The following is a 27,265-nucleotide window of genomic DNA, read 5'->3' on the forward strand; positions in this document are numbered from 1 at the left end:
CAGTATCCCAGCATTCCGGTATCCCGGCACCCCAACATCCTGGTACCCCGACATCCCAGTATCCCGGCCCCGGGGCCTCTCCCGACCCGATGAGGGACAGAGAAACCCCTTCCCAAAATAGGGGCAGAAAGGGCAAAACTGAGCCACCGCAGGGAAACACCGCTCGGCACTGCCCCCCACCCCCCCCCCAACCCCCCCCAAGCCCCCCAACCCCCCCCCCGCTCCCCGGGGGCCTCCAGCAGCACCAAGATGCTCACCCAAATTTGCCCGAGCTCCAGCTCTGCTCCTGGGGGGGGGGGGAGGGGGGGCGCAGAGCAGCACCTCCCAAATATGACCCCCACCCCAGCCCCCAGCTGCTGGGGGGGGGGCACATGGAAACCAGCCCAAAAGTGGGAAAAAGCAGCTTTTCTGCCTTATTTCTCCTCCTGGGCCCCATTCACACACACCCCCCCCCCCCAATCCCCCCCCATCCCCGGCTGCAGCCGGCCCCTTCTCGGGGGCTGGGGGGGGGAATATGGGGGGGAAGGGAGGGGGGGCTCAGCCACGGGATGGATCCTGGAACCCGCCAAATCCCATCCCAGCCCCCGGGGTCCCCTCGCTCCCGGAGTCCAATGTCCCGTCCCCCCCCCATCACCAGAACACCCAGAACCGACCCAAAACACAGGGGGGGAAAAAAAAACCCACCAAACCCTAAAGTGAAGAGTCGAGATCCGGGGGGGGGGGGATCATCGCCCTGGGACACCCCCACCCCGGCTTTTTTCCCTTTTTTTCTCTTTTTGTTGTTTGTTTGTTTGTTTTTTTTTTTCTCTCTAAAGTTAGGGTTTTTTTAAAAAGCCCCCCCGGGAGATTTTTAAAAGAAATCCATAAATGTCCGTGGGTGCGGGGGGGGGGCCGTACAGCCAGAGTTTTTAGGGGTGGTCGGGGGGGGGGGGGGTAACATCCATGGATATATTTACGGCTGACCAGGACAAACGGACGCCGGCTCGAGTTCCAGCTGAGAAAAATAAAAGCAGGGTCCGTCTTTGGGAGGGGGACCCACGTCGGGGGGGGGGGGGAAACGACACATGCCCCCCCCCGGCATCCAGCCCCACTGCCCCCAGCCCAGCCCCCCCCCCCCCCCCAGCCCGGCTGCGTAACTCCACAAACACTGACCTTCACAAATGGTATTATTATTAATAATATTTAGTTTAAGGGCTTTAATACAATAACAGAATTTTAAGTGTTAATGGGGGGCGGGGGGGGTGGGGGGGGTTACGTTCCTCCGTGCCGGGGGGGTGGGGTGGGGGGGCGAGGGGGGGTGGGGGGCGCTAAGTGGCCGCGTCCCTCTGCTGTGACCTGACCATCTGAAAGATGTTCTGAAAGAGAAGAAAAAGGACATTAAAAGCCCCGTCGCCGGGGAAGGAGCTGGCTCCGACTCCCCGGGGCGGGGGGGGGGCACGAGGTGGGGGGGGGGTCTGCATGTCCCCAGCCTGGGGACGGCCGCCGGAGCCACCACGAGCCCCCCGGCGGGACGGAGCTGGGGGGAGGCGGCAGGGCAAGGGGCCGGCTCCCAAAGCGCACCCCAGATCCCCACGTTTCACCCCAAAGCAATGCTCAGGAGCCCCCCCCCCCCCTCCAGCACCGAGGGGGGGGGGGGTGTCCCAGCCCCCCCCCCAGCTTGATCCGGCTCCCCAATGCCACATCCCAGCTGGTACCGGGAAGGGCAGGAGGGAGAGGACACCCCCCCACACTCGCCCCCCCAGCCCCGGGGTTGGCCAGTGGCTCCTGGGGAGCGGTTGCCATCGGTCAGACCCGGGTGGGAGCTGGGAGTGGGGGGGGTCATGGGATTGGGGGAGGGGGGATCCCGACCCCCGATCCCGACGGGGATGTGCCGTGGACCTGAGGAGCTGCGGGGCTTCGGGAAGGGGGGCTCAGAGCAGCCTCACCCCCCCCCCCCCCTCCCCGGGTCCAGCCGAGCTGGGGGGATTTCACCGCCCATCTCTGGGCTGGCTCCGATCCCCGATGGCGAGGGAGGGTCCCGCTGCATCCCCCCCTGCCTGTCCCCCCCACCCCCCCAGAACTCGGGGTGGGACCCCATCACTGGCCCCAGGGCTGCTGAGGTACCCCCCCCACCCCAGACACCCCACTTCTGGGGGGTTTCACTGCCGTCCGTGTATCTTTATATTTCGGCCCCCGCGGTGGTTTGATCCGGCTGCTCTGCATCACACCGGGGTGCTGGGTACCCCCCCCCCCCGGCTGCTGGGTACCCCCCCGGCTGCCCGACACCCCCCTGGCCGCCCCACCGTGTCCCCCAGCTCCGTCCCATCCGGATGCCGGGATGCCGTGGGGACACGCCGTGGGCTTGGGGGGGGGGTGTCCCCAAATCGGGGGGAGAAGGATGAGGTGGGGGTTCGGACACGGCAGGGCCCTCCTCGGGGGGGGAGGTGGGGGGTCGCTGCCCCCCCAGAGCCACCGCAGTCACTGGGGGCCCCTCGATCCGGCACTAACGAACCCTCCCCGTGTCGGGTGAGAAGGGAAATAACAAACTAAGGCCCCCCCCCGGGGAAGTGGCTCAGGCCGGGGGGCGCAGCGGGAGATTAAGGAGGGCAGGAAGGAGGCCAGGAGCAGCCCCGGGAATTGCATGGATTTCCCCCCCCCACCCCCCCGAGGAATCCCTGTTCCCTCCCGGCCCCACAACCATCCTCCCCCCATCCCCCCCCCCTCCCCAAAAAGGGCCGGAGGCTGCAAATAACCCAAATTCCGCTGGCGAGAGCCGTGCCCAGACCAGCTCCCGCAGAAGGAGGACGGAGCCGTTCCCCGTGTCCCCCCCCACCCCGGCACGGTCACTGGGGGGGGGGGGGGGGGTTCCCCGGTGACAGCCCCCCCGCCTCGTGAGCACGGGCTCCCCTCCCACAACTCCGAGCCACCCCGACACCCCCAAACGCAGCTCGTTCACCCGTGGCAAGCCAGCCCCGTCCTCGGGGGGAGCCGTGCCCACCTCAGCCCCCTCCTGAGGAGGGACACAAAGCGGGGTGGGGGGGGGCCACCATGTCCCCTGTGGGGCTGGGGGAGCACAAGGGTCCCGCGGGGAGCTGGGCTCCGGTTTCTCGGCGCGAGGAGAGACACTCCTGGGCCAGGATCCCAACGCTGGGGGGGGTGTGGTGGTGGGAATAGGCAGCATTTTGGGGGGACGCACCGTGCCCTGAAGGGGTTTTTGAGGCGGTGGGGGCTGCGGTGACCCCCAGAGTGGCCACCAAGGGCTTCTCTCCTCGTGCCCAGCGAAATCACGGAATGAGAGAAAAAAAAATCCCACCCCTCTCTTTCCCCGGCAGGGGAGCGAGGGGCTGCTCAGCTCCCAGGAAGAGCCGGTTTCGGGGGGAAGGAAAAGCCCCCCCCCCCAGTTCCCCTGGTTTCCGTTTCCCGACCCGTTCTGGTGGCCCCAGGAAGGGGACATCGGGGGCTGCGGGAGGAGGTGACGCTCAGGGGGTGCCGTGGCCACGGGAGGAAGCGGAACCGAGCCCGGGGCAACCCCAGCCGGGTCCTGGGCTGGCACACGAGCCGTGACACCCCCCACCCCCCCTCGCCCTCAGTTCCCATTGCCCAGAGTGGGGGGGGTCTGGGGAGGGGAGATGTGACGGCAGAGGCTGCTCCTCACACCTTTCGGGGTGTTCAAAGGCTGCAGCGTGAAGCCCAGAGCCTGGTTCCACAGCTCGCTCCTCGGCAGGGATGTGCCGATGGCAATAACCCCCCCCCCCCCAGGGAGGTCTGTGGCCCTTCACCACCTCCTCCTCCTCCTCCTCCTCCTCCTCCTCCCTGGGGGGAAACTGCTTCCCTTGCTGCTGCGGATGAGCAAGGGATTAGTTTTAAGCGATCCCTGGGATGCAGGGGCTCCGGAGCATCCCTGCCACGGCCCCAGCTCTCCCGACTCGCCCTCGGGCTCCAGCCGCTGCCGTTAAAACTCCCGGGGCAGAGAATCCCCGGTCCCTTCCCGGGGGTGGCCCCGAGGGCTGGGAAGGGGGAGCTGGAGCCCCAGCAGGGCTCAGGCAAACCCCGACTCCTTCAGCAGCGCATCCCTCCCGCTGTCCCCGGGCTTTGTAGAGACGACATCAAACGCCCGCTTTTAAGTGGGAAGGGGCCACAAAGGAAAACACACACACACGTACACACACACACAAACCCTCTGCCTGCTCCTCCCCGGGGCCCAGGGTTTCCCCGGGGGGCCGTGTCGGGGAGCCCTTATCGCCCCGGATCCGCGCGGCGGAGGAAGCATCACCCGGGGCGGGGAGGCTCCCACGCCCCCGGCCTTTCGGGGCGCTTTCCCCAAGGGGTGACGCATCCCACCGCCGTCCGCGACAGCTTTCTGCACCCTCGGACAGGGGCTCGGGTCCCCTTCAACATCCCCCGACACCTTCCCCCGACGGCCGGGCAGCTCCCGGGACCGCCGGGGTTAACAGCTTGCAGCCTCCCCCCCCCCCCCCAACATAAAGGGGCGCTTTCGCCCCCACAACTTAAATAACCCGCGGGTTATTTCCCACGATGCCGGAGCGAGGAGGTAGGATTGGGAGAGGGGCGGCGGGTCCACAGAGGATGCTACGAGGTGCCGGGGGTGGGGGGAAAAGCCAAGAAGAAAATACCCTGGGGAGGGGCAGGAGACGGTCAGGGATGCTCCCCGCTGCTTCTTGAAGCGATTTAAAGTGTTTTGCTTTAAATCCCATCCAGGCTGAATGGGAAAAGGGCCGGGCAGAGCACGGCAGGAGGAAAGGGGGGGCGGCAGGAGGAGGTGGGGGGGCGTTGAGGAGGTGCTACAACACAAGGAGGGGGGGTCGCTCCCTGCTGTTACAGCAGCCCCACGGAACGGCACCGCTCCGTCCCTAAAGGGCTCTGCTCTGAGGCTGCAGGAAAAGAGAGGAGAAAAGCCTCGGGGCACACAGGATCCAGGCTTTGGTCCTTTCAAAGAAGCGTTTGTCCCGGTTAGAACCGTGCCCTTTCCCTCTCCTCCGGGGAGGCGAAGGAGCCGCGGCTCCGATCCCAGCCATCGGCTTCATTGCGGGGCGTCCAGAGAGCGGCAGAGTCCAGGAGAGCGGCAAGTCGGGACCCGGCCTTTCTACCCCCGGGGGAAAAAAGGGCTTTTAAGCGCAAAGCCACCTCTATTCCCAGGAAAAGCAGCAGCAGCAGCAGCAGCGGGGGAGGAGAAGCCCCCGGGGAAGGATCGTGTCCTACGCTAAGGAGCTGGAGCGGAGAAGCGGGAGAGAGACTCCGTGGGCAGCGGAGCAGCTCAGGGAGCGCAGAGGCTGGCTGCTTTCAGCCCCGTTACCTTGCTGCACATACTGTCTTTACTGCAGTTCCTGTTATCCTTGTCTGTTGCTTCCTCCTCCACCTTTACAAGGGAAAAAAATAAAAAAGGGTATAAATGAAAACGCCGAGTCGGGGAGGGGACACGGGAGGAGACTGAAGAGCCGGTGTCGGAGCGGCGTCGGGAGGGATCCGGGGTGCTCCACGGATGTCAGACACGGGGGGCTACGGAGGAGCTGGGGTTCGGAGAATGAAACAGGGAACCCGGGGGGGTTCTACTGCCCGACAGCCACAAGGATTTGCTCCTACGAGGGACAGAGATGTCCCTTCCAGCTGGGACACAAATCCCAGAGCCAGGTTCCTCGGCTGAACCGTGTAACCACGCGCTGTCGGGGCCTCGCATCCTCCCCGGCTCGGGAGGGACAAAGTGGATCTGGACTCTGAGGGGGCTCCTGACGGCTGCTCCTGCAATTGTCCATCGGAAAAACGGGCTGAGCAGGGGCTCTGGGGGCTCTGGAGCACAGCCCACCCCCGGGAGGTCTCCTCGCCCCCGCCTGCCGCTCTCCTGCCACGCGCAGGAAGTTCCGCTTCCACCCCTGAAGCTAAGGCCAGCCAAGAATCCCTGTTTTTCTTATTTCCTGGAAAACCCTGCCAGGTTTACACTCCTCCATCCCGCTGTCAGGTCCTGCAGGCGTGTCTCCAATGCGCCTCCCACGCCAGCGTGGTGCCAACCCTGGACCCCGGCCAGGACAAGCATCAACAGCCCCGCCATGGGCCGAAGCTTCCAGGGAAGGCAAGAGGGAGGCACCGTTCCCCGGCAGGAGCCGGCAGCCGCAGGGCAGGCATTTCCCGGGATCACCGTTTCAGACTTGCCGTGTTTAAGCCCTGGTTCAGGCACCCAAATCCATCGCCTGGGCTTGAAGGAGCCATCGGCACCGATCGGATCAAGGGCAACAAGAGAGGATCCAACCTCTGACGGTCGCTTATCCCTGACCCTGCGAGGCAGAGCACCATCTCCGGGACCGCAGGGACATGGGACGGGGATTCGGTAGCCACACACAGGGCGAAGCCGGGCCACGGCCCCGGGGCTGGCTGAGGGAGCCGATGGCAGGCGGATTTTCTGGCTGCTCTCTGCCTCCTCCCGGCAAGCGGAGCCGATGGGAGCAGTCCCCGGGGAGCGGCAGATGTGGGGCAGCCCCACGGAGGAGCAGCAGATGGAGGGGAGGTGATAAAACATCTCCCACGGGTGGAGGAGGAGGAGAAGGGGAGCAGAGCAGCGGGGATGAAGGCAGGGGGGGCCGGCTCCTGTGTCTCCCCACCAGAGACGGGGCTCGGAGCCGGCTCTAAGCGCAGCTTTGGCAGGAGGAGGCTGAGCAGGCGCCTCAGGCTGCAATTTGGAATAAAAAACACCCCAAAAACCTCCCCGTGCTTCTCGCCGGAGGCTCTCACAGCCCTTTGTGAGTAACCCAGCCACCCGCATCGTCTCTGCGGAGGACAGACGTTTCACCACCTCCATTCGAGAGCGGGGAACAACCGGCCACGCTCGCCCAGCCTGAGAACTGGTTATCCTGGTCTGCAACTGCGCCGGCAGCTCCTCGCTCCGGCTGCACCCTCCACCGACAGCTCCCGGACCTTTGATAACCAGCCGTCTTACCCCGCGCTCCCCGGAGACCCGGTATCACTCCTCCAGAGCCCGACCACCCCCCGTAGAAGCCCCCGTGGAGGACCAGGCAGAAACGCTCGCCGCTAAAAGCCTCCTGTAAAAGGTGAAGCCGTTTCCCTGCGGGTTCTTACCTCCTTCCTCCACTTGAGCTCGCAGAAGACCCGCTCGAAGCACTCGTGCATGTAGTTGAACTGCGAAGGGAAAGCGGCGTCTCTCAGAGCAGCCCCAGAGCCGCCCTGGCTCCCAGCCCAGGCTGGCACCGGTCCCCAGCCCAGGGCTAGCCGTGCTGCGGGCTCCTCCTGGTGGCCACCAACCCCTGCGTCTCCTCCCACCCCAAAACCTGGAGCACGGGGTGCTCCTCCAGCTTCCAGAGGGAAAACTAAGCAGGTTCCGGGCTTTTCCTTCCCGAAGCTGCCAAGAAGAGGGGTACTTACATAGGGGGTGAAGATTTTAACCCATCGGGGTTTCTTCTCTCCTCGTGCGTATTCAAAACAAAAGGCCATTCCCTCCTCGTCCGTGTCCCACCGCTGCATCTCGTCCCATTCGAATGCTATTACCTGGTTCTGGAGGAAGAAGAGACCCGGGTGAGGCTGAAGGACCGCAAGGAAGGGGGAGTTTTGGGCAGCTCAGGTGGCAAAAGCCAAACTAAAAGGGAAGGAGGACGCGCCGGACAGAGAGCCCTGCTCCAGAGACAGGAATGGGCTGGGAAAAGGACAGGGGGGACGAGAATGGACCAGGGAAAGGATAGGGGGGGACGCTCACCAACACCCACGGAGCAGCCAGGTAAACCCCTGCCCTCCCCCTGCCCCAAAACCCACTGCCAAAATCCCCCCCAGCAACAGTCCTCAGCCCCCAGAGCTCCGGGGACACAACACTGGTGCTCTGTCCCTACGGCAGAGCCAAGGTGGTGGCCAGAGGCTCAGCTCAGCCCCCCAGGACCCCCCCTTACCTCCAGCTGCCCCTCCTCTGTGCAGGCGTGGAGTTTAAAGTGCTTAATGCTGATGGCTGTGATGACATGTCCCTTCCGCCGCGAGTCGCAGGAGCAGTGGGGGAAGATGATCTCGTTGTAGCCCTCGCACGTCCGTAACATGTTTAAATACTGCGGGGAGAGAGTCGGGGCGGGGGGGTCAGCACGCTGGGAGGAGGGGAAGGGGACCCCCACATCCTCCTGTGTCCCACACCGCCCCTCGCACCCCCCGGTGCTCATCACCCCCCTGGAAATCCCTGGTTTTATGCCAGCCCAGGGAGGCTGGACCCCCCCCGAAGGACCCCCAGCCCCCCCAGGCAGCAGGGCTGTGCTGAGGGAAGGAAGGAGACCCCTCAGCGACTCCATTCCCCTCCCCAAATCCCGGATCCATCCATAAACACGGAGCTCCTCGCAGCCTCCAACGCCAAGAGCCCTTCCCAGGAGAGCTGGTGCACCCCAATCGGGGCGGCCACACTCCCCCAGGAGGGGCATGGACCTGGGCAAGGGGTTAAAGCAACCCTGGGACCCAGAGCCATCCTCATCCTCACTATGGGTTGAAGGTGAGACCAGAAAAACAGGCTGTGGGGCAGATGTGGGATCTGGGTTTCTCAGAGTCCTTCGATGCCGATGCTACAACTCACGAAAAGGTCCCGAAGAGGTATTTTTGGCTTTTTCTCTTCTTCCGAGCGCAGCCCAGACAAAGCAATGCCGCGGGGACACCGGAGAAGCACCGGGAGCTCGGAGTCACCACTCGGGAGCTGACAGAAGCCGGGAGCTTCCCCAGGGACCACTGCTCCAGAGCCCCACAACCTCCCGCTGCAGGAGAGAGGTTCAGGCCGGGCAGAACCACAGCGAAGATCCAAGTGACTTTTTAAGCGAGGAAAAAAACACGTCCAGAGCGGAGGAAAGGGCCAAATCCTCAAGCGCTGCGCCCCAGGCAGGACCCTTAATAACACGGGGGGAGGCAGAGGATGGAGTACTTTGACTCCACAGGCTCTTTGGGACATTGTTGTCTTGACCTCCTGCTAGAGCAGGGCCCTGTACCTGGTGAGTTTATATATAGAATCATAAAATCATAGAATGGTTAGAGTTGGAAAGGACCTTAAAGATCATCTAGTTCCAACCCCCCTGCCATGGGCAGGGACACCTCTCACTAGAGCAGGTTGCTCAAAGCCCCATCCAGCCTGGCCTTAAACACTTCCAGGGATGGGGCATCCACAACTTCCCTGGGCAACCTGGGCCAGTGCCTCACCACCCTCACAGGAAAGAATTTGCTCCTAATATCTAATCTAAATCTCCCCTCTTCCAATTTAAAACCGTTACCCCTTGTCCTGTCACTACGTTTCCTGACAAAGAATCCCTCTCCGGCTCTCCCGTAGGCTCCCTTCAGATATTGGAAGGCTGCTGTGAGGTCTCCCCGGAGCCTTCTCTTCTCCAGGCTGAACAACCCCAGCTCTCTCAGCCTGTCTCCATAGGGGAGGTGCTCCGTCCCTCCGATCATTTTTGTGGCCCTTCGCTGGGCCCCTTCCAACAGGTCCGTGTCCTTCCTGTGTTGAGGACTCCAAAGCTGGACAGTATTCCAGGTGGAGTCTCACAAGCGCAGAGTAGAGGGGTAAATATATATATATATATATGCTGGGATATATATTTCCAAAGCTTCAGATCTTTCCCTGGCCGTTACAAAGCCAACGAGAGGAGCAGAAACAAACCGGCCACGAGATAACCCCCGGGAGGAAGTATCTATTTACCAATCCTTATCGTTAGTTAACAATTAACCTTCCCGACTTAGCATTTCGGGTGACCCTTCCCAGGCAGTTCCCCCAGCAGGGACCCCCCCCCCCCAGCCTAGTTTTGGGGAGAGGTGTGAGCAGGGCCACCCAGGCTGGAGAGGGGCACCCCGAGGCCATGGCTGCCCGAGAAGGCAGTTGGGGGGCAGCGAGGCAGGGAAAGGGCATCCCGAAAGAGTCAGGACCAGCAGCAACCCAGGAAGTCATTTAAAAGTCAGATTCTGGCACCGTTTGATCCTCCGACTGGCAGAACAGCCCAGGGCATCCCCCCACGCCGGGCAGGACCACCCTGTCCCACCGAGCCCCAGCGTTGGCTGGGCAAAGCCGTAAGAGGCAGAAAATCCCTGACCAGGGAGCGAGCTCCGACACGGGATCTGCAGTTTGGGAAGATTTCTGAGGGGAAAAAGGAAACCGTGGCACCGAGGGGGCAGCAGCGGGCCAGGACCCTCCCCTGCCCCGGCTGGCCTAGCACCACCATCTTAGGGGCAGGAGGAGACCTTTGCCTCCCAGTTCCTGGGAAGGAAGAGCCGTCCCCAACGGGCTGTGGGTGAAGGATTTCTGCACCACACGTTGAACGCCTCACCCTGCAACGGCGGCAATAACCCACCGGGTTTTATTGCTTCCTTGTCTGGAGCCGAGTCAAGGGGTGATGTTGCCAAGGACAGTGTCCCACCACGCTGGGAACGAGGTGGGAGTTTGGTCAGAGCAGCAGCCGACTCTCAGGTACGACTCGGCCCCACGCCAGCCATTCCCTCCCACACCAAGCCCACATCCCCACACCTCTCCTCCGTTACTGCTTTCCAAGAAAAGATGGGTTTTCCAGGGCTGTGTGCATGGAATGGTTTGGGTGGGAAGGAACTTTAAAGATCATCTCCTTCCACCCCCTGCCCTGGGCAGGGACACCTCCCACCAGACCAGGTTGCTCCAAGCCCCCTCCAACCTGGCCTTGAACCCCTCCAGGGATGGGGCAGCCACAGCTTCTCTGGGCAACCTGGGCCAGGGTCTCCATTCGAGACATTGGGAAGAGGGAAGAGGCCAGGTACGACAACTCACCATGACCATCTTTCTCTGTTCACACAGCTTCTGTAACTGGTAGGACTTCTCCTCTGCTTTGATGTAGCCTTTCTTGACATCATCAACAGCCTGAAGAGAAAAAGGGAAAGGAAACCCCGGAAGGTCAGAGCAGAGGACTCTCCGCTGAGTCACAACACTCTGCTGGCCCCGAGGCTGCTCTCAACAGCCACCCAGAAGGTGACCGATGTCCCTGCAGAGGGATGGGGAGTCTCAAAGAGGTGGTTCTTCGCGCTCCCTGACTCCTGCCACGAGCCTCTGAGCGCCCTGGGGAGCATACGAATGTGGAAGAACGTCCCCTGGCAGAAGAGGATGGATCTGGAAATGCTGGAATCCTCCAGGCACAGGTGAGAACGGGCTGGAGGGACCCTTCCACCCCCCACAGGGCAGCGCTGGCTCTTACCCTCCTGTCTGCTGGAGCCTTGGCATGAAAACGTGCTTCTCCTTCAGGACCGAGCAGGTTCACAGCCCCCCCTTTCACTCCCCACCAAGGACTCCTGCCCCCAGCACAAAGCGGCCCATAAAGCTGCCGGCCAGTAAAGATCCAGCCCAGGGGATCAAAGAATTTGACAACTACTATTTTTATTCCGATTTGTAGCAGAGGCTGGTAGAGGCTCGGTTCAGGGTGTGCTGGGATGGCATTTTTGGTGGTTGATGCAGAGCAGGACTCATCTTACTGGGCTTTACAGGTCCCTGCCTCTGAGCTGGGCAGCCCAGACTGGTTTATGGAGGCAGGGGGAGAAGGTGGCTCTTCCCGGACTCACTTCACCCCAGAGAATGTGCGCAAAGTGAAATCCTGGGCAGAAACCTCCCCTTTCCTCAGGGTGAATGGGGAGAAGCCCGTTCCCTGTCTTCACTGATGACACACAGAATTGAGGAAAACGCATCCGACCCACAGGGTGCAGCCGCCCAGGATCCCTGCTCTGGGAAGGAAACCTCCCACAGGAAAGGAAGGAAACCTCCCGGCAGGAGCCCGGTGTCCCACTCGGACTGCGACTTGGCCACAAGTTCACCACAGCACCATCAATTCACCCCACCATGGACCCTGCAGTTACCCAGGCAGGACCGGCCTCAAGTTCACGCTCCGTAGCCAAAGGACACTTTGGGAGCCGGGGCCTCGTGTCGTCTCACCTCCAGTAAAAAATTACAGCCCTCGGGGACTCACCTGATGGAAGAAGTAGGCGACCGCCAGGTCGTTGTCGTTGAGAAGAACCTCCTCCTCTGTAGTGAAGAGCCATTTTCGGATGGTCAGGCACGTTCCCGGCACCGCCGAGGTGTAGTTCTGCACGTAGAGTTTGTGGGGGAATTCATTGGGCGCCAGTTTGCGCACTGGGGAAAAAAAAAGCACAAGATGGGGGGGGTGGTCAGGGCAGAGCCCCCCCCAAGGCATCGCCCGGGAGTGGAGACAAACATGGGCAATGCCACCTGCCGGGCTCAGCCCCCAGCTCTGCTCCAGGGCCCTTCCTTCTCCTCCCTGACCACATCCAGCTTTTTCCAGCGCCTTCTTCCGCAGCGTCAGACACGCTGGTCCCTCGCGGTGGTGCTCGGGCAGGAATTGGGGTGAGACTGAGCTCCTCTCGGCCGCTGGAGAGCTCAGGGCAGCTCTGCAGCATCAGCACAGCCCGACCTCATCCCCTACCACACACAGCGAGGTTCACCCTGCCTTAGGACCACGGCATCCTGGACCTACGCGCTGCCCCCACGGCGTGGGGGGACTGGAGAAGGTCCCCCCTGGAGCAGCCAGGTGTGGTGGTGTGCTCTCCCTGTTTTTTTCCCCCTCTTCTTCCCCCCTGCCCGGCTCCTGCTCGGGCCACGGCCACCAGTGAGCCGCTGACGAGACATTTATTGGGTTCAAATCTGCTTTTCTCAGCTACGATGGAGCGCCAGGACGTCCCCTCCATTGTACGGTCACTGTCTCAGGGGCCTGAGTATTGCCCCACACCTACGTGTGCCCCCCATCCTTTTCCATTCCAGCAAAGGAAAAGGGAAAAAGCCCCCCCCAAGACGCTGCCCCCACCCTCTGGAGCCAGCTGCCCACGTTCTCTAAGCTCGCTGGGCCCTTTGAACTAAAGACATCTCTCGGTTTAACAAAAAGCTCGTCTCCTTGAACTGCTCAAGAAAGGGAAAGTCGAGCAGCAGCTAAAAAACAAAAGCCATCAAACTTTGAGGGCTCCTCGTTACGAGACGCTGCTGTTCCTGCCCCGTTCCTCCCAGGGCCCCCGGGTCTCCGAGCAGAGGTAAGAGCTCAATGCCAGTGCCACGGGCTGCGCGAGTGCCACAGAGCACCGGGGGCAGGGATTAAAAGACTTACCAAAGGAGTGATTGATCACTTCAAACAAGGCGAAGTAGTTTGCGGTAATACTGTCCATTCCGACTTTGGCAGCCACAGCCTAAAGAGAAGGGGGAAAGGGGATGAGCGACACGGGGCAAGGCTGGGTTATTCCAGGTTATTCCCAAGTATTCACTAACCCTGGGTGCCAGTAGCCACGGAAAAAACGAGTTTTACTCTTCCAATCAAACCAGATTATTTCCTTAAGCAAAGGCTTAGACTCTTCTGCTTTCACCTTCCTCTAAACTGCTCTAGATTTGACGTGCCACCACGGCTGACAATTAGGTCACCTCTTCTCCCGACGCAGTTCCTGCCAGCAGAGGAGCATACAGCTCCCTGGGGAGTTCCTCTGCTCCTGCACACTGGTACCGCAGCCAGAACTCAGGGACTGGGTGCAGGCGACATGGAACGGGGTGTCCCAACTGCAGGAACACACCCCGGATCCCACCGAGCCACCCAGAGCCTGCTCTTCCGCAACCCTCCGGCTCCCTCGCTTGCGGCAACGTTTTTAGTTCCTCTTTCAAACAAAGGTCTCCCCCGCACCATCTTATTCCCCCTAATCCACTGGCAGCTTCCACTTGTCCTCCTGCGGTGCTGCCTGAGGTCGCTTGTCCTTAGTTTTCCACTTAAAGCACCGGCCTCCAGGCACTTGCAAACCCGCAGCCTGGCCAGAGGATTCCCCAAAGGGCCACCACGCCAAATATTCCTGCCCACGGCCACCGCGGGACTGCTGGGCTGGCCACAGACAGCTCTTGGATCCAGCGCCAGCCCCTGCGAGCCGTAACACACGATCCGTCCGGTGCTCGGAGCCACCCGACAGCTTTCAGATATTATCGGTGGCAATTAATTCAGCAATGACTCCGACCTTGCAGCGAAAACGCTGCTTCAGCTCAGAGTTCTCCAGCCTCCCCATCCTCTCTGCCCACAGCAAAGCGGCGTCGCTGACGCCCAGCTGCGCTCGAGAGGAGCGAGCGGGCACCCGCGGGGTCTGGGGTAACAGCCGAAACACGTTAAATCTTCCAGTTAAGGCAAAAAAAAACCCAAAGCAGCCGCTCACCTGGTAGACCTGGTCTGTGGTGCTGTTCTTTTTGACCCTGACGGTCACCGTTGTTATATCGGGTAGTGCCACCCGGAGCTCCACGTCCGAGACGCCGTTGTAGTTCTGCGGGAGGGAAGAGGAGAGGAGGGAGATCAGCGTCACGCGAGCCGAGCCCCGAGCCCTGCAGGCTATTTATTGCCCTGCGCTGGCTAATTAGGGGTCACTTCTAATGACCAGCCGGTCTGCAAGCCTTAAGAATCCTTTTCCAGAAACATTCTGCTGGGAGACAGGACACTGAGCAAATGGCTCCAGCCCATGACGGGGTGGGATTCTCCATGGATTCACCAGCGAGGGGAGCCTCTGGGATATGGCAACGTAACTCACCACCGAAAGGTCGGGCAAGGAACAAGAGTCGAAGGGCAAACAGCAGCTCCCTGGTTTCCCACGTGCAATGACAGGCAGCAAACAGCAGCCTGGATTTTGTGCCACGGTTTTCTGTTCAACCGAGGCGTTGGGAGGGAACCTCTCTGGCTCCCTGATCCGCTTTTACGGTGTCCGTAACAGGGCAGAGCCCCAGCACCCATGTGCCTACCTCATCCGACTCCGAGAGGAACTCCTGCATGATGTCGCTCTCCCCAATGACGCGTATGGAACACACTGCGGAACAGAGAGCGGGTCAGTTGGGGGTCCGGGGAAAGGGGGAGACCCCCCCTCCCAGCACCGGCCCAAAGGCGACAAGGGAAATAACAACGGTCTGTTCCGCGGGCGGCGCGAAACGAGGGTGGTGTCTCCAGCCTGGAAGAACCTTCCCAAAGGCAGCGCTTTCCGGGCTGTATCAGGTCTCCGGGCACAGGGACCGCTCCGGCCCAAATTCCCTACGATAACGAAGGGCGGTGCTGAGTGACCCCCCGAGGTACTCCCCGAAGGTGAAATAACTCCCCAGGACACAGCCCAGAGCAGGCTGAGACTATGCTTAAAAGCGGGCAAGGATTTCACAAATAGCGCTTTTGCCTCTCAAAAAGTAGTTATTCCAGAAGGATTGAAACTATTTGGGAATTTAGGCCAAGTTGAGCAAAGTTTGGACTCAGACTGTATCGCGTTGCCTCTAAGATGCAGCTGGTCTGATCCTTCCTCCAGCTGGGGACCGAGGATGAGGACGGACGAGCTGGGCAAGACTGAGATATCACAGGGTGGGCTCCCGTGGCTGGGAAAGGGAAGAGACTGGGAATCTCCCACAAACTGCCTGGGATAACCAGGCACCTCAGGACGAGGGGTCACTGCTCCCCAAATCCCACCTGCAGCCTCTTCGCCCCAAAGAGAGGGGTCAGACCTTCCAGCCCTGATACAGGGACAAGGCTTTGCGTTCGCTCTCCCATCGCCCGAACTCGACCCAAAGGAACCTCCTGCTGCAGGAATTGGTTCCGATTAACCAGGAGCAGCCGCTCCACCGCAAACGAGCTCAGATCGCACTGGCTGGGCCTGACGAGAACAGCCTCAAACACGGCTTTCCCCCTCCTCCAAAGCCTCCCTCCTCTTCCTCCTCCCTGTGCTCCCTCCTCTCCAAGATTACGGGCAAAATGACACCAGAAATAAAAGCTCATTGTGCGTTAAAAAAAAACTAATTATACATTTTGTTGCTGGGAGTGGGCTGCGAGCCGGTAACGTGGGCATCATTAAAGCAAGTCCAAGCTCCCTCTCACCACTCCAGCCGTAAAATCCAACCCAGCCACAAACGAGCTCCTCTCCCCCACAGGTAACAAATCCCCATGAAGTTTTGGGGCGCCCGTGGAAGGCTGTACCCCCAGGAAGGCGGCGCAGAGCTCCCAGCTCGGTACCTTTCTCTAGGTACTCCTCCAGCCCTCGCCGCCGGGCGTCCAGCTGCTGCTCCGACAGAGAGAAGGGCCATTTCCCGGGGAGCCGGGGGAAAGTGAAGTTGGCGAATTCCCGTTTCAGGTTCTGGTGCAGGATGGCAAACTCCCGGTACCGCTTGGAGCAGAGCTGGCGACCCGCCATGTAAACGTTGTAGACCTGCGGGGAGGAGAAGGGGCTCAGTGGGGCGGGAAGAGCTTCCCTAAATCCATTCTGGCACAGCCCAAACCCTTCCCGGACCCACAGGCAGCACAAGAGTAAATAAGGAGGGTTTGAACCAGAATGAGAAACTGGTACAAACAGTTAAATATGTCCCTGCCGACCCTCGGAGCTGGGAGATGTCCCAGCTACCACCTCCATCCCGCAGCAGCAGGATCAGCACCAGTTCAAGGCTCCCTTCTACTCTCAAAGGAGAGGAAAAACACCCCTTCACAGGGGAAAGTGCTCCACCAAAACCACAGCTTTTGCCTTAAAAAGAAGCAGGAGTTCAACCCTTCCAGCACCGCCTCGGGAGAAGGTGCCGGGATGGGGCTGGATCCAACCATCGCAGAGAGGAGGCTGCCTTTGCCCCCCCCCCCGACACTGCGCTGCTGTAAAACCGCTGGGTTTTAGGGCATTTCTTCTCCGGCTGATCCGACGGCAGCCCCTCGGGGTTGGGAGAGCAGGGCTCCCCGTGAGGCTGCAGATCCCCAGGGATCCCGTCTGTCCCCTCCGGAGACACGGGCCGGGGTGACACGAAGCGACACGCTTCGCTCGGCAGCCTGGCTCTCTCCCAGGGAGCCGAGCGCCCGGAGCCCTCTCCACCCTTCCTCTCACACACATGGACGCTGGCTCACGTCTTCCTTGGGAAAACGCCTCCCTCCTCAGCCGGGAGAGGGAAAAAGCGATGAGCCAGTTTGTCATCTGCCTCCTGGCACCTCTCACCCCCACGCAGTCCTGTCCCCGGGGCGGCTGCTCCAGCCAAAGCTCCCTCAGGGAGCAAAGGGAGGCAAACAGCACAAATCCTCCAGCCAGGAGCCCAGGCAGTGGCACAACTACAACCTCATCCCGAGTCCCATCCGACGGCCACAGAGTTCCCTGGCTCCAGGAAAAGGGAGATGGCCCAGAGAGAAGAATGAAATGAGCTGGACACAGGCTGGAGCGTGCTCCCAACAACAAGCAGGGGAAGAATGACCCCCCTTGTGCCATGTCCCCATCTCCACCAGTCGCTGACTGAAACTGGAAGCCAGCTGGGGCTCGGGTGTAGGCTCTGCTGGTCCCCGTGGCACGCTCAGAACAGTGGCCAGGCTCTGCTGGTCCCTGTAGCACGCTCAGAGCAGTGGCCAGTGGCCAGGATTTGCTGGTCCCCGTGGCACACTCAGAGCAGCAGCCAGTGGCCAGGATTTGCTGGTCCCCGTGGCACGCTCAGAACAGTGGCCAGGCTCTGCTGGTCCCTGTAGCACGCTCAGAGCAGTGGCCAGTGGCCAGGATTTGCTGGTCCCCGTGGCACACTCAGAGCAGCAGCCAGTGGCCAGGATTTGCTGGTCCCCGTGGCACGCTCAGAACAGTGGCCAGGCTCTGCTGGTCCCTGTAGCACGCTCAGAGCAGTGGCCAGTGGCCAGGATTTGCTGGTCCCCGTGGCACACTCAGAGCAGCAGCCAGTGGCCAGGATTTGCTGGTCCCCGTGGCACGCTCAGAACAGTGGCCAGGCTCTGCTGGTCCCTGTAGCACGCTCAGAGCAGTGGCCAGTGGCCAGGATTTGCTGGTCCCCGTGGCACGCTCAGAGCAGCAGCCAGTGGCCAGGCTCTGCTGGTGCCCCTGGCACACTCAGAGTAGTGGTCAGTGGCCAGTGTGGGGTGCTGGAGGTCGGGGTGACCCAGACGGATGCTGGGCTTGCAAACTGGGATCACCCCACAGCCAGGCGAGGAAGCAGAAGAGCCCGGCGAGGCCCGGCCGATCGGGGAGGTTGAAAACACCCCGAGTGCTGCAAGAGGAAAGAGTGTCTTTGTCCAGCCCGTTGGGGGTCCCTCTCCAAACCCCTCCTCACCAGCCACAGCCCACCACCCCCGACGAGCCAGAGCCCACCTGAAGCCTCAGAGGGACACATCCTCGTCAGGCCCCTCGATGACAGATGACATTATCTGGGCAACGACTCCCGGCCTTCCCAGTAAACGCAACAGGAGAGGCAGGAAACCCGGAGGAAAAGGACTTCCCACAGCTATTTCCCCCGACGCTCCAGGAAGGGAGATGGAAGGGAAAAGAAACTGCTGCGCTTCAAGGCATCCGCTGACTTTGCTTTTACACCTCTCGCGGATGTCCTTAGGGCTCGGTGGAGGTACAAATACCAACTTATCCGAACAAAATAACTTCCTATTTAACCTTCAGGAGAGATCACGCTATTCCAGATTCGTTAATAAAAAGGTTTCCCAGCGCAGAGGAAATAGCCAGAAAAGAATAACCGAGGACAGGAAGAGTGAGGAAGGGAGCATCTAAATAAACCAATCAATAATAAATTAATGTGGCCCCATCCTGAAGACACCAACGGTCAGTAACACAAGGACCGCGCCAGCCCGGGGCGCAGACACGTCCCGTCTCCAGAAAACCGCATCCCAGCTGGTACCAACCACAAACTTCTCGCCGTTCTGCTCCACGTGCTTGTAGGTGGGGATGGAGATGGGCACGGCTTGTTTCTCCGTGTAGTCGTAGAAGGACTGGCCCAAGGAGTCGTCGCCGGGATCCAGGTTGTCGGCCTCGTGGGGAGGCACCGACAGCACCGTCAGAATCAGCTCCTTCTCCCCGGCGCGAATCAGGTCCACCACTTGCTTGTGCGTTGCTCCTTCGACATTCACCCCGTTCCTACAGAGGGGAAAGCAGAAAAGCCGTGAGAAAGGCAGAGGTGGCCACAGAAGCCCCCAACCCACGGCAGGACCGGTCCAGGGACCCACCACATCTCCATTCCCCTTGGAAACCCCTCCAGCCCGGACCATTCCAGCTTCACTCTGCTCTAAACTTCACTTATTTTTCCCTATTGATGGTTTCTCCCGTTATTAGTTACTGAATTGTGTTCAGTGACTTCAGACACAACTAAAACTTCTTTAAGGCTCATGCACCCCCTTGGATATTTGACGGAAGTTCTGCAGTTTTCACCATTTCTCAGTGGTACCACACGGCACGGTCGTACCCGGAAAGCGAGGCTTTTCCCGGCAGCAAGACAACCACAGAATTGGGGAAGAAAACCCCGAACACACCACACACACTTCTCTGCCAGGACAGAGCCCACCTCCGGAGCCTCCACAGCTCCAAAGCGCAAGGGAATTTCCCTGAACACGAACTGAAGCTCCAGGTGAAGAGGGATGAGGAAGCGGGGAAGGAGTCTCCAAGAATTACAGCAGGTTACACTTGAAATATTGTCAGGCTGCGGTTCAGAAAGCTCCCGCGGCAAAAAAACACATGCTGGGGGGCAGAGCAGAGCGGCGTTTACTCCCCATAACGAATTTAAAAGCCTCTTGGAGGCCGAGTCTCCGAAGCAGAATGCCGAAGACGACGAGCAGTGGCTGCAGGCGGACACAGTCCCCTGGCTGGAAGGGGGATGAGCTGCTGAAATATCCACTTGTGCCCCCAAAACTCCGCCAGCGTGTTGCGGGAAACGTCTCCCTCCCCAGCCCAGGAACACCCACGGGCGAGTGTTCGCGGCAGGAATCGCTGGTAAACGCCGGGAGACCCCGAGGAGGAAGCACGCAGGCATCCCCCCCCCCGCCGCGCTGAGCCGAACGAGCAAGATCCCCCAGACACGGGGAAGAACATTTCACTTCTCCCATCCGCACACCGAATGACTCATTTTCTGCAAAGATTTCTTAAAATTCCCCAGCTCTCTGTGTGTCAGGAGATGACAAGGAAATTCACTGTGAGAAAGCCTGCAATGAGCTTCCGGGAGATGAAGACCACGGCCTGCCTTTGTGCTGGGTTCAGGCAAAGCCCTAACCCAGCCGACAAACCGCCCCGGCAAAAGCACCCCGAAAACCACCCGGGTCATCGTTAAGGCTTTGGGTTTTAGCAGACGAGCATCTTCCACCGCCCCACGCTGTCAGAGGGGCCACCACGGCGGAGCCCAGCTCCACAGCCAGGGTGAGAGCAGCAAAACCCGGGTGGAACAAGCAGAGCTGTATCTGTCCGGCAAAACCAGGCGCATCTTCCAGCTCCTGACGCTTGGCCCCAAGCACATCTGGCCCCAAGCACATCTGGCCCCGGCTCTGCCCAGGGCCGTTCAGCCCCTAAAATTCAACATATCACACCAAGCAGCTCCCTGAACTCCTCCTTCTTCTCTAACCCCCTATTTCTCCCCGACGTCCAGCCGTGGGAGAGGTTTTGGGCGCGAGGCTGAGACAGGAGCAGTGGTGACAGGTCGCTCCCCGCTCCGAGAAGGGCTGAGGGAGGAAGGAGAGCGCTGAAGATGAGCTCCAGAGACAAGGGCAGTCACCACGGGGATCAGCAGCCTCCTCGGGAGAGGCGCCGGGAATAAAGACGAGGAGCTAATGAGCTTACGGGGCACGGCGGCGCGGGGCAGCGTCTCCCGGCTTGTCCTGCAGAAAATCCAACCATCCCGGGCTGCTCGGCCAGGGACGGAGCAGTATTTCCCCATTTCTGATCACCCCAGAGAAGGGAAACCAGCCTTCCCCTTCCACCGCCGAGAAATCCAGACTCACACCAATATTATTCCAAACAGATTTAAAAAAAAAAAATCCCAGGAAGACACCAAGAAGTGGAATTGAAGAGACCTTTCCCGTCTCTCTCACGCGGGAGGGACCAGAAGACTGGATAATGGTAATTTCACAACATTTTAAGGGAGTTTGAATGTGCCTGTGCGTATTGACGGGCTCCACTCTGGCAAACAGCGCGACTGCCGTTCCCCCGCTCCCATCACCAGCCGCTCCTCCCGAAGTCACACTCCTGCAACTCCCTGGAAGCAAAGAATGTTAACCTTTCAGAAGGTTAAAAACTAAATAGTGCCGAAAAGCAAACAAGGACTGACTCGAAAGGGGGAAATATTAGTCCTGCTGAAAAAGGGACGATGTTTTGGTGCTTGCGAGACCAAACCTGGGTGGAATCCTCTCTGGAAGCTCAGGAGCAGTGAATTGCACTCAGCAAGAGGAGACAGGATCTGGGTCAAGGCCTCCTCGGCGTCCGTTGCCCTGAACCGTCAGAAAAACACCCCAAAAAGCCCAGAGACTGAGGCTGCTGGACCACGAGCCCCGGCGCTCGCACGGAGCTGGGCTTTTAAGCGTAACCTTTTCTGACCAACATCAAAGCGACGATTCTTATCTGTTCCTTTCTGCAGACCCAGATTCTCCTCCGCCTGCTGATGACCGAGTTCGAGCCTGCCACGGCGGCTTCGGTTTCCCAACCGCCCTCCCTCGGCGAGGACCCTGCAGAACCACAGGCTGAAAGCCACCGTCACGAGATGCTCCTCCGGCAGGGTCCTGTGCTCCAGCCCTTCAAAAAAGCATCCCAGTCCCACCAGCAGCCCGGGATCCGGGGGTTCACAAGGTTCTCGACACCGTTTCCACCTGCAGCCCGCACTTTGCAAGCACAGGATTGAATCCCACTACAAGGAAACTCTTGCCCTGCCTTGTATTTCATCCGTTGCTGTCTCCCCCGTGTCCGGGGAGCAAGGATGGGAAAGGATGGGTAGGGAAAAAGCCACCACAACTCGCCGGGCACCGATGTCCGGCATCAACATCCCCATCAGGAGCCGTTTCCAGCGAGCCCACGGGGACTGACCCGTTGGCTTCGTTATCTCGAGAGGACCAAAGTGGGAGCAGAGGGCACAGGAGGCAGAAAAAAGGGGCTTAAATCTCTCCCGCTTCAGCCATCGCACCCGTTCCCGGGCACACACAGAGCTGCTGAAATACATGGCAGGAGCCTTAAACCCGGGGAGATAAAAGGGCTCATGCACTTCTCTAATTGAGCGCTTAATGGGAAACCCAGCACACAAGGGTTCTTCATTTACCCACCGCTGGTATCTCTCCAGAAAGAAAAGAGACAACATCTGCAGTTTTTTGCTGCGAGAGCCTTATTGAGCACAGGGAGCCGGGGCTGAGCGGCGCCGTCAGGAGACCCCAGTTACTCCCAGCCCTCATCTACAGCCTTCATGGGGAAAATCCACTCCCCTCCGGCAGCCCCGTTCGTAAGAGGGGAAAAGAGATGCCGACCCACAGGAAAACACTCCCAAAACGTGGATGGGAAAGCGAGGGATGGAGCCTGGAGAGGTCGGGGGGGGGGGCGGGAATCGGGGATCGCTCGGGGAGGACGGTGCGATGGAGAGGCGTCCATCGGCAGGGCACACCGAGACAGACCCACCCAGCCCTCGCCGGAGCAGAACCAGCTTTTTCCCTCCCCAAGCCGACACACAAAACTAGACTTTAGACCAAGGAGAGATAAAGAGTTTAATCTCCTGAGGGAAATGCCTCCTACCCCACGAGGGTCAGGGAGAGGCCATCTCCGGTGGGGGTTATTCCATCGGGACCTGCATCGAGGGGCACGACGACACCTTCCCCGGCAGCAGCCGGTGCTGTGACCATTTCGGATGGTTTTTGGGTGCAGGAATGAACGATGGAGACCATTTCTCTGGTACGGCCCCCCCTCCTCCCCCCACCCTCCCAATCTCACCCAGATGGGACCAGGTTTCCGCCCCACACAGTTCAATAATATCGGGAACAAACCCCTTCTTCATCTGTGCAATTATCTCTGAGCTCCCCTGCAAACGGAGCAAACGCCAGCGAGATCCTCTTCCCTGTCAAGATTAGTTATGATTGTCATTCAGGGTGATAATCAAGAACTAAATTAGCTTTCATTGTCTGTCTCCAATGCCCTCGACACCCACAAACAGGCAGCCGGCTAAGGCGATTAGAGAGCACACCACGGCCGCGCCGCAAACCCCACCTCGGAAAGCTGGATACGGGAGCAGGGTGAGGAGGAGGATGGGGAGAAAGGACAGAATAAACCCTTCAGACAACACCCCAAACACCCCTCGGTCTACCCCAAACACCCTTCGGCCTCAGAGGAGGATGGGGGAGCAGGTTGTGCTCCTCCACCTCGTCCAGAGAAACCACACGCACATTAGAGCATCCGGACCCTCAGCCCCTCAGGGATGGGGGGGGTCTCTGGGTCTTCCAGCCTCACACACGTCCCCTGAGCGAGCTGGGGAAGGGACGTGGGGGGACAGACCCCACGGAGGAGTCACCACGTGCTGAACACCCTGCGGCAACGGGAAGTCATTCCACGCAGTGGAAGAATCTCGGTGTCTCAGGCTCGTGCTACAAAAAACCACTCGCCCAGGCCCAGTTTGGGGCACAACCAGCCCCATCGGAGCTCACGGAGCCCCCACGGAGCTCAGACACGTGGGGTGCTGGTGGGTGAGAACCTCAACATGGAGCTGTGGGAGCGGGGCCAGAGGAGGCCACGGAGATGCTGGGAGGGCTGGAGCCCCTCTGCTGGGAGGGGGGGCTGAGAGAGTTGGGGGGGTTCAGCCTGGAGAAGAGAAGGCTCCGGGGAGACCTTGGAGCCCCTTCCAGTCCCTCAAGGGGCTCCAGGAAAGCTGGAAGGGGAGGGACTCTTGATGAGGGAGGGGAGCGATGGGACGAAGGGGAAGGGTTTTAAGCTGAAAAAGGAGAGATTTAGGTTAGATATTGGGAAGAAGTTCTTTGCTGTGAGGGTGGTGAGAGCCTGGCCCAGGTTGCCCAGAGAAGCTGTGGCTGCCCCATCCCTGGAGGGGTTCAAGGCCAGGTTGGAGGGGGCTTGGAGCAACCTGGGCTGGTGGGAGGTGTCCCTGGATGGAACCAGGTGGTCTTTAAGGTCCCTTCCCACCCAAACCATTCCATGATTCTATGACCTGCAGAGACACCGAGCAGCCAGCAGCTCCTCCCACCGCCCCGCTCCGGACCCCCACCCCGGCTTTCCCCGCGTTCACCGTGACCACCAAACCCACCGGGGGTCCCTCGGGCAGACAAACCGGGGGCCGTGCCGGGATCACAGCGTGGGACGTGCCCCCGAGCCTCCCGGGGAACGCCACCCCCACCATTGTGCGCAGGGTGCTGCTGTGGAAAGGAAGGGAAATCAGAGCTATTTTTGGAGTCTTGTTTTATTGTTTTCTACTCCCGCTCACAACCCTGCGAGGGTTTTTACTCGCAGGAGCTGGGTTTTGACAGACCCGGGGGGGAGAAGCAGCGTCCTCTTCAGGACAGAGGGGTCCTCACGCCGCCAAAACGGGGATGGTGCCAGGAGTATTTTCGGGCCGACTGATGCCGTCAGGTTAAGGAAAGCGAGAGCCGATAATGGAAAAGGGCGAGAGCCAAACTGGCAGCGCTACAAGATGATCCACGGGCAAATTAAAAGCCGCTTCTCCCAGGAGATAAAGGAAGAGGAAATGCCCCGTCCTTCCAGCAGAAGCTGCCCTGCTGAGGAGGGGGGGGAAGCCAGAAGCCACCAGCAAACACCCTCCTGCCCCCTCCTTAACCACCGCTATCTGCGGCTCTTAACTCCTTCAAACTCTGCCGTGTTGGTTTGGCGACAGAGCAAAGGTCGGGGGAGACGCCGGGGGCTGAACCCCGATTCCAGCCCCGGCCTCAAAACCCACCTCCCATTTCAAACAGGTCGTTTTAAGCGTCTCCCCTCCCTCGCCGTCAGCGGGAGAATCCCAGCGCGGCCCCTCGCGACACACACAAAACATCATTCCCCCTCGCTCAACCAACACTCTTCTCTCAAGTAGATCCTCCAGGTGCAGAACTCACCCCCTGAAACCGTTCTTCTGCGCAGAAAAAGAATAATAATAATAAAAAAATAATCAAAGCGTAAAGTATTTGGGTCACACGGGAAGGAGCCAAATCCCAACAGCCAGCTTCCCGTGGGGCACGGCCAGGCTCCGTAGCCACGGGCTACTCAGAGGAGCGCTCCTCCGCTGGCCCTAAAGCCACGCTGCCGTCCTTCCCACACCGCAGCCTGCAAGGACTGGCAGCAAAGCGCTCCTGCTGCTGCGAATTCCCTGTAATTAATAAGTAATTGAACTTAACCAGCTCAGCACGAAGCACGGATACGTCAGGATCGGGAGGCATCGGGCAGCACCGGTCCTGAGAACCACGAGGTGAAGGGGAAGACGCTCAGAAAAACACACCTCAACCAGCCGAGGGAAACCCTCGCAGAGGTTTAACTGGTGTCAGTCCAAAAAACGGGCTCAAAGTTTAAAGGTTTGGGGTTTTTTTTGGAGGGGTAGAATATCAGTTTCCACACAGCAGAAGCATTCCCAGGGAAAGGTGTTTTGGGGCTCACATTGTAATTCACGCTGTGAAGAAACAGCTACTGCGGAGCCCTGGACGCCCCGAGGTCCCAAAATCAAACCCAAGCGTCTGGTCCCGTCCCAGCCCATCCATTTCCACCTCTGGCACCTCCTGCCGAGCCTTGTGGCTACCGGGGGGAGGAAGGGGGGAAGTCGGGCCACCAGCTCCGGAGAGCACCCCGCTCTCGTCCCAAAGGAGCCCCCTGCCCGCCCCTGCGGGGTCTCCACGCTGAAGACAGAGGGTCCCACTCGCCAGAGTAGGGTTTTCACCTTCGCACACCTCGTCCCAGCCCACGGGAGGGGGACACCCCTGAGCCCACCCAGCCCAGCACCAGTTTGTGCCAGCCACGGAGCCTTCCTCCGGCTCTCCCCATCCCTCCAGCCACCTCCTCACCCCCTTCCCCTCCTCACCAGGGATCTCTCCCGGGAACAGCGTTTCTCCAGGAGCTCGGTGCCTCCCCAGGCAAATCCCCCACCGCGGCCACCCCCTCCCACCAGCCCCTTCCCACCCGGCGAGGCAGACCCAGGGACAAGGCTCCTACAGATATTTCTGCTGCCGAGGAGCCCTTCCTGCTCCGCGATCCAAGGGATGTCCCCAAAAAATAAAGGAGGTGGGGGAGGAGAATCTCCCCAGGGATGAGCTGCCGAAGGGGACCCCAGACTCACCCTCCCAACCCTCAACCCCTCCACACACCCCACAAAGAAGTGGATCCTCTAAATAGCACCCTAAAAAATGAGCGTCTTGCCTTCGAGGAGATGGAGACTGTCCCCCTCCAGCCCCAGAGCCCCCCCGGGGGGAAGACACAGCCCCACAACTCCCCAAAACCCTCCACGAGAGGATGAAGGCAGCCCCCACCCCTCTCTGGATAAAGGGGTCCCCAAGGATGAGAGACTGGCCCTGCCCCCTCATAAGGGGTTCCCAAAGCCCCCAGTGAGGGGAGGCCAGCCCCCCATAAAGGTTCCCTGGCCCAGCCCCCCCAGTAAGAGAAGACCAGACCAGGCCCCCTCACCAGGGGTCCCCAAAGCACCTGGGCAGTCAAATACAGCTCCTCAGAGGAACCTCCCCGGGGGACCCCCCAAGCCCCCACCGAGAGGGGAACAAACCAGCCCCCCCCAGCCTTCAGTGAGGTCCAGCCGCCCCCATAACCCCCCCACGTCCCCACCGAGGGGCAGCCGCCCTGGCCCCCCCTTACAGGCTCCCCCCCATAAGATCCCTCCGAGCCCCCACCAGGCTCAGCCCCTCATCACGACTCCCCCAAAGAGGCTCAGCCCCCCCCAAAAGGACGTCCCAATCCCCCGGCGAGGCTCAGCCCCCCCAGAGCTCCCCCAAGCCCCCTCATCGGGGCTCAGCCCCCCCAGGGCTCCCTCAGTAGCCCCCACATCGGGGTTCAGTGCCCTCAGGGCTGCCCCCCAAGCCCCTCCACACCCTCCCCTAGGGCTCAGCCCCCCCAGGACTCCCCCAAACCCCTCCCCAGCGGCGGGGGCGGGCAGCACCCACACCCCCTCCCCGTCCCCCCGACCCCCCAAAGCCGGGCAGGGCAGCGGGGCGGCGGCCCCCCCCGTACTCACACCTCCAGGATGCGGTCCCCCTTGCGCACCCCGGCGCGGTCGGCGGCCCCGCCGCCCAGCACGGCGCTGACATGCTGCAGCGGGGCGTAGAGCTCGCCGTTGATGCTCCGCAGCTGGCCGCCCTCGCTCACTTGGCCGCGGACGTTGAAGCCGTAGCCGGACTCCGACTTGACGATACGGACGACGCGGGGCCCGCCCGGCCCCCCCGGGGCCCCCTCCCCGCTGCCGTTCCGCTGCGGCGCCGCCGCCGAGCGCGGCAGCCCCTCGCCCTCCTCGTCCGCCATCTTGGCGAGCAGCGCCCGGGCCGGCCCGTCACGCGACCCTCGCCCCGCCGGCCACCGTAGGGCACCGCCCTCCCCCCTCGAAAGGGACGACGGGAAATGTAGTCCTCGA

The 27,265-nt window shown here is 60.8% G+C and overlaps 1 protein-coding gene across 4 annotated transcripts; it reads right to left on the reverse strand.

The window, feature by feature from the left end:
- Nucleotides 1-1,307: 1,307 nt before the first annotated feature.
- SNX27 (sorting nexin 27) lies at nucleotides 1,308-27,156 on the reverse strand. Of its 4 annotated transcripts, XM_074164495.1 has the most exons (13): nucleotides 26,873-27,156; nucleotides 18,600-18,831; nucleotides 15,963-16,155; nucleotides 14,720-14,784; nucleotides 14,146-14,250; nucleotides 13,071-13,149; nucleotides 11,925-12,088; nucleotides 10,742-10,831; nucleotides 7,884-8,033; nucleotides 7,369-7,497; nucleotides 7,066-7,125; nucleotides 5,294-5,356; nucleotides 1,308-1,355 (listed from the first exon to the last, which is right to left on the reverse strand). In XM_074164495.1, exons 1-13 carry the CDS (start codon nucleotides 27,154-27,156, stop codon nucleotides 1,308-1,310), a joined length of 1,662 nt encoding a protein of 553 aa, XP_074020596.1. The 4 variants fall into 4 exon arrangements, with proteins under 4 accessions (XP_074020596.1, XP_074020597.1, XP_074020599.1 ...); XM_074164496.1 differs by lacking the exon at nucleotides 5,294-5,356; XM_074164498.1 differs by lacking the exons at nucleotides 5,294-5,356; nucleotides 18,600-18,831 and having other exon boundaries at nucleotides 27,004-27,072.
- Nucleotides 27,157-27,265: the final 109 nt, after the last annotated feature.

The sequence above is a fragment of the Numenius arquata genome, chromosome 27 (assembly GCF_964106895.1).
Source record: "Numenius arquata chromosome 27, bNumArq3.hap1.1, whole genome shotgun sequence".
NCBI classification, from domain to species: Eukaryota; Metazoa; Chordata; class Aves; order Charadriiformes; family Scolopacidae; genus Numenius; species Numenius arquata.